General features: G+C 39.4%; 1 protein-coding gene across 1 annotated transcript; it reads left to right on the forward strand.

Annotated features, from left to right (window-relative positions):
- The first annotated feature begins 3,623 nt into the window (after positions 1 to 3,623).
- Positions 3,624 to 6,143, forward strand: LOC122775530. The gene is made up of 2 exons (XM_044035439.1): positions 3,624 to 3,681; positions 4,266 to 6,143. The coding sequence occupies exon 2, from the start codon at positions 4,278 to 4,280 to the stop codon at positions 5,544 to 5,546; it is 1,269 nt and encodes a 422-aa protein (XP_043891374.1). The 5' UTR covers positions 3,624 to 3,681; positions 4,266 to 4,277; the 3' UTR covers positions 5,547 to 6,143.
- The last annotated feature ends 812 nt before the right edge of the window (positions 6,144 to 6,955 follow it).

Raw genomic sequence — 6,955 nt, forward strand, 5'->3', positions numbered from 1 at the left:
AAACTGAGTTTGGTCCAGATTATGTGCAAACCTCCAATGTTAAACCTCAAACAGGTGTGGTTTACACTGGAGTGGTCCAACTGATGAGTCAAAGAGCGGAAAATTCAAAGCAAGTGAAGTCATTTTCAAACTTTTGGCAAGTTTGAAAATTATTTATTTAAATTACTGCCAAGGTTTTGTTCTTGGTAATTTATTACTAATATTTAAAGCAAGATGACCCTTCAGTGTCTTTCCCCTTACTGTAAACTTGAGACTAAATATTTTACATTCCAAAAGTGCAACTAAGATGTGGTTAAGTCTGTATGATGGAGGTGTTTTTAAATAGTAGGATGGAGTCATGTAAGTACACCATCTATGTCACATATTCTCATATCAAATCCAGAGGTGGAAAGGAATAATTTACATTTACTCGCGTTGCTGTAATTGAGTAGGGTTTTTGAGTACTTGTCCTTTATAAAGTCATTTTTAAAAATGTGTAATTTTACTTTTACTTAAGTAGGTTTTTTTGGAAGTGCTGTACTTAACAACATTTGAAGTCACATTCTTTACTGAGTAAAAAAATGTTGAAATGTAAAAATCTCACACCAGAAACTCTGGCAGTAAATGATGAGAACGGGTGAATTGACACTAGTTAAGGTCCCTGAGTGAGTGGGAAAGCTAAAACATAGTTCATGGTTAATTGGTGTCCCCTTTTCCTTTTTGTACGACACAAGAAGTAACTTTTACTTAAATTTTAAATAAGCTACTTTTTTACTTTCATTTGAGTAAATTTTTAGACCAGTACAAAAATAGTGGTACTTTTACTTGAGTAGAATAGTTCAGCACTCTTTCCACCTCTTTCCTGCATCATGATTTCGTTGTTTTTGTTAATCCGATCAGATTTTTGCGTGATTACAGTTGATCTTATTGCAGTGAATGTGTTAACCTTTTACATAGTTGGATTCTTTCTTTCCTGAGCATGGATTTGCTGTATTGTTTTTTGTTTGTTTGTTTGGTTTTTTTAATCTGCGTTAAATGTGGACACCAGGAACAGTAGCTGTTGTCATAGTTTCCTGGCTAATGAGGATCCTAATAAACTAATAAAACTAACATGCTGAGAATATCAGTGTATCGAAGTGTGAAAATGTGTAATACAGCTTAGATACATGTGCTAACTGTACAAAGTGACTGAAGTGACTTTCAGTCTGGGTTTATGTTGTCTGAAAGGTGATAAAGTGTACGACATCCTTCATGCTTAGTACTCTTGTAGTCTGGCTGCATTAAGAGAGCAGCAGACGAAGATCGAGATTAAAGCTACATTACATTGTTGGAGCTACTTTCCTCTTTACCCTGAGGCACTTGTTCAGTTATTTCACCGGAAGATTAGAAGTGGTCACAGAACACTGAACAGAAACATAGTTTTCTACCGGCAGTGGCCAGAGCTTTTCTATGTATTGTTTTGTTTGTTTCTCTGTGTAATGGTTTTAAGAACCTTGTATGTGACCAACAGTCAGAGGAGAGGTGACAGAGTTTAAATTGTTTTTTAACGTCCGTTCGGAAAGGAACGTGGTTTTAATGAATGTAATTATCCCCAGTTTTCCTGTATCTCGCAGATATTAAAATCGCCCTGGGACACTGACAGAGAAAGGCCTCACTTATTGATCTTTATTGGGTCACTTCTCACTTCTCACCACACGGATTGAACATCATGGGCTTTCCTCCAGAACCTCTGCCTGCAGCTGTGGAAGTACCACGAGTCCAAACAAAATTAAAACCAGAATCAATTTTGTCACCAAAAGAAAAAAAAAAAAAGATAATGGTGTATGATGCAACCTTTATAAAGATTGTGAAATATTTTTCAAAGGATCAAAAATAACCTTCATCAACTCGGTAAGGGACATCATCTTTTTTACTATTTAGAATCTGGGAGTAGGGAAGAAATACTGTGAATCCTAATCAGCAACAAATGTGATTATTTGATTACTATATGAGGGATTTTTCATTATTATTATTTAAAAAAAGAAAAATGAATGAAAGAAAAAAATAGTTTTTAATTTAGTTTGGACTCGTGGTACCTTTGTCTGTTGAAAATAGATGAAAACATACTACAAAATATTAATAACCCTGGGACATATTGAACCAAATGTCATACATGCTTGGGAAAGTTTAGGCTGAACAGAGAAGTCCTCCTTCCACTTCCACATTTACACTGCATAGAAACATGGATTGTTATTGATGCCACAGTTACTGCAGTTTTTTATGGGCAAATCATTTCTGACTATTTTCATAAAGTAAAATGTCACAATTTCCATTTCCATATTATGTTTCCCAGGGTAGGTGGCATGTTGAAGCACACAAACCTGGCAAACAGACTGAGGCATGCAGGATTAAGGTGATGAAACTTTACTACTATCACGCATGGTATAAGGCCATGGGAAGATTTGCCTACAGTGTGATTTTAGCAATCTTTTTGATTTTCAAACTCTTTTATCATTTGGTATGCACAAGAGTAAATATTGTATCGATGTACAGTACTTGTGGTTGGTGGATTTTGGAATTATAGCTACTTCCCCTAATTCCATAATAGTCTATATGTTTAGAAGACAGAGTGCAGCTGAGCGTTTTGCTTTTCCATCCATGCAACACAAAATAAAAACTAATGTAAATCAAATCTGTGAACCTGTTAAGAACAAAATGTCATTCCTCGCCATAAAAGGCATTACAGCAATACAGTGGAAATGACCATGGTGTTGGATAAACACCTCTCTGACATTATACTCAGATTAGGATTTACTGGAGTTTTAGTTGCTGTGTCCAACTTTGAGATTAAATGTTTCTTATACTCTTATGTAATGAATCATACACTGAGGAAACACTTACTGCTGAGACACTGGGGCTTCTCTAACATCTCCGTTATTGTATACACCTGTATTGTCTTCTCTTTAGATAATGGAGTGAACTCAGTCGAGACCACTGACATGTCTGTTGTCTCCACCTTCTCATGTTCCTCCAACACTGAGGGATGGGGAGTGTCTGTATTAGCTAGTGGACTCACTCCATCATCAACCACCAGTCCTGTGGCTTGCAGGTCTGCTACCAAGAGCGTGACTTCACCCCTGCATGCAAAGGGCTGGAGAACATGTCTGAGTGCATCCAGGAGAGCCAGAAGGTGCTGCTGGTTCTCAGTCTAGAGTTTGTGAGGAGCCGCTGGTCTGGAATTCAGTCCAGCTCCAGAATCTATCTGGTGTATGGAACATTTTCAGAGAAAGTTGGCAATGCCGATGATATGTTTCAAAGGGCTCTGATCTTCTTCTCATCAGGTTACGCCTGCAGCCTCGCCAACGGACAGTTTCTGCTTCTGTCAGTATGTCTCACAGCAGCTGAGCAGAGGAGAATGACTGTAAAAGTAAAAACTATCCAAATACATTGATTCTTCTATAGTTGAATTGCCTGTTTTAAAAAAGCTGGTTTACAGGCCATAGCTGCATTATACTGATGTACCTGCAACCATCCACCATGTGCAGTGAATGAGTGAAAGAGCTCTCCAAAGGCATTTAAAGGCAAAGTTTCTGTAGTTGTGTTAAATGCCCCGTCACACTGACCAGAAATGACTCTGTCTCTTTAAGACTCCTGCAAGGGAAACAGAGTGTTTTAAACTTCCTGTGTTTACCAAGCTCACAGTGCGACTGGTCTTCTTTGTCAGTAAGTATGAGGGCAAATTGTTGTTCATTTAAAGTGATCTTGGATTTTATTCACAACAAATAAAATATTGTCAGGGTTCATTATCATCATTATCATCATTCATGGTAGCTATGAAGGCTGAAACGTCCTCCAGCTGTTTTTGTTTGACATAAAATTGCTTCACCGATACATGATTTTTGTTTCAACATGTTAAATGCTTACATCATGTGTTTCTATGACTTGGTACTTTACTTTTGTACTCGTATCTGTTATACTTTATTTTGTATGTCAGTGCAACAACTACTGAAAGCTACGGTAGGTCTATTGGGTGTTTCTCAGTTTCATGTGGTTGTTGTTTTCTGTTTCTGTCAGTATTCAAGTCGACATTAAAAAACAATGGTGCATCCATGAAAAGACAAGTTTCAACACATTCTCTACACATTCAATAAAATGTGTGATTCAAGGTAACATTTCAGTGTAACTTGGAGTCACATCCAATCTTGAAGCATTAAAACTGAGCATAGCTTATTGTGTTTATGATGATTCTTGAGCCAAAAATAATGAAAGTAAAATCCATGATGACATGTAATTCTTTTTAACTTTAGTTTTGACAGATAATGGAGCCAGTGAACTCAGTTGAGACCGCTGACAATCAGTTTGTTGTCCCACCATCTCCACCTTCTCATGTTCCTCCTACACTGAGGGACGGGGAGTGTTTCCATGTCTTCATTAGCTACAGCAGCACTGACTACCAGTGGACTCACTCCATCATCAACCACCTGGAGTCCTGTGGCTTGCAGGTCTGCTACCATGAGCGTGACTTCACCCCTGGACGTACAGTATTGGAGAACATGTCTGAGTGCATCCAGGAGAGCCAGAAGGTGCTGCTGGTTCTCAGTCCAGAGTTTGTGAGGAGCCGCTGGTGTCTCCTGGAGGCCAACATGTCTCTGTTCAGAGACTGCCTTGAGAGGAAACCCATTGTCCCAGTGTTGCTGCAGCCAGGAGTGTCAGTTCCTCTCCACCTCTGCCACCTCACCTATCTGGAGGCAAATGATCCTGACTTAATGAACAAGCTGCTCAAGGTTCTCTGCACCCCCAACAAGCAGCTCCAAGGCTCTACTGTGGTGCCTTTCCAGCCTCCCTCTATCTACAATGGGAAGGCCCTGCAGCCTTTGACTGCTGTCAATGATGAGGAGCTCAATGCATGGGATTCTGGATGGTTCAGTGACATGGAGGTGCCAGAACAACTGAGACTGGTCATTGAGGACCAGGAGAGATACAAGAAAGCTGTGCAGATGATCAACAATGTCTCTCAAAACTGGTTGCGACCACTCTGGCTTAGAGTACTATTGGGCATTGCTGGTGTGATAGCATTTTTAGTGTTGGTTGCTTCATGTATATTTACAACCGCAGTTATAAATAGTGAGTTTTTGTTCAAACCTAAAAAAGGTCCTACGGAATTATGGTGCCTCAGTCTCATTGTTTTGTTCATTGTTCCATTCGGGCTACTTATTCATCTCAGTCTTTGGAAGAATGTTGATTCGAAGTACATCGTGAGGGAGATGCAGAAAGCTGTAGGTCAGGCAAACACGGCCCTTTCTAAGGAGAAAGTGTTAATAGGCTGTCAGTCCAATTCCAAACTCTATCTGGTGTATGTTTCTCTGGAGGGATGCAAACAAGAGGTCGCAAAAACATTTTCAGACGAGGATGGCAATGCTGATGATATGTTTCAAAGAGCTCTGATTTTCTTCTCATCAGGCTACGCCTGCAGCCTTGCCAAGAGACACTTCCCTTTTCCCCAGCCCAGCTCCACTGGTCACCTAGAGGGAGGGGTGTGTTTCTGTCAGTATGTCTCACAGCAGCTGAGCAGAGGAGAATGGACATAGGAGTATGTAAAATATGCTGTGCAATTCACTATATGTAGCATTCAACATTCATACATGTCCACTATCCTTTCACAGACCATAACAAAGCACACTGCCAAAAGTAGAACAGAGGTAGAGCAGTGTTTTGCAGTTTCAACATCTTGACATTATCTCTGTTTCTTACTCTTCATCATTTTTTTGTTTGATTTCCATGTGTTGTGGACAGTTGTGATTGTGCATTACTGTGTATGTTTCCTTATCATTTATAAACAGCACTGTGTCTCTGTCTGTATGTCTTCCAGCAGCGGTGAACAGAGAATAATAAGATGGTATGTGATATATGGAAATCAGTGTTATTGGCCTTGGATTCTTTTTATTATTTTACAGTGTATTCAAATTCCCAAATAATAATTTCCCTAATACATACTTTGCCATTCATTTCATTTTGTAAACCTTTATTGACAAAACAGTGACATGTTAATGCTGTAAAAATGATTTTGCTTTCTGTGTCGTGCACTGAGTCTTGCTTACTGTCATCATTTTCAGACATTAATGTCCTATGTATCTTTTAAGAATTAAAGGTGATTTGCTTTGTCATTGGTTTCAGTGACTTAAAAATGCTGAAGTAATGGCTAAATTGTTTACCACTGATCCCAAAAGAAGAACCGATATTCAGCTTCACTCCACAGTGTGGTGCAATGGCTAGCTGCAGGATTTCCCCTTGTGCCTATATTGGTTTTCTCTATTCTGGTTTCCTCCACCAAGACACTCACTCATCTTCTGCCGAGGGTGGACTTGCTGGTGACAATCCCAGCTGACACAGGGCAAAAGGCGATGTAGACCCTGGACAAGTCGCCAGTCCATCACAGGGCTCGCTCAAGACATTCAGATTTAAATATGTCATGAACTCATATGTTGGAAAACCTGAGCTCATATCCCTCCATCCCCTCTCCTGTCATATGCTGTCCTCTTTGTATGAGTTCACATGGGGTGTTCATAGACACACGACTAAGTTTTTCACTTTCCACTATTTATTCAACAAGCGAAAGAGAAGAATTAGTGGAATTCTCGAGGGGAGGAAATCAGGTGATGATGAGCTCACCCAGGGTGCTTTTCTGATACTGGAAACATTTATCCTGGCAGGAAGCACTAACACAAGTAATTAATTCAGTAAGTGATGATTTAGTTAATTTTTGCACTCAGAACGCATAATCTGGTCTACACTATGGTCTAAACTGACAATAGTTCCAAGAAAGGATTTTTAACTTAACTGTATATGTTGAAAATCTAGAATCTAAGCAGTTTTGTACTTATCTGACCACATAACTCATTTCCACTGATCACGCCCAGAGAACTCAGTGGGATTTCTGTGCAAATTTGATGTATGGCTTCCTCACTGTATTACACAGACAATTATTTTCCAAAGTGCT

The sequence above is a fragment of the Solea senegalensis genome, linkage group LG10 (genome assembly GCF_019176455.1).
Source record: "Solea senegalensis isolate Sse05_10M linkage group LG10, IFAPA_SoseM_1, whole genome shotgun sequence".
NCBI classification, from domain to species: domain Eukaryota; kingdom Metazoa; phylum Chordata; class Actinopteri; order Pleuronectiformes; family Soleidae; genus Solea; species Solea senegalensis.

What these genes read in the sequence shown, in the direction of transcription:
- LOC122775530 (XM_044035439.1), top strand. Translation starts at nt 4,278, where the DNA reads ATGGAGCCAGTGAACTCAGTTGAGACCGCTGACAATCAGTTTGTTGTC.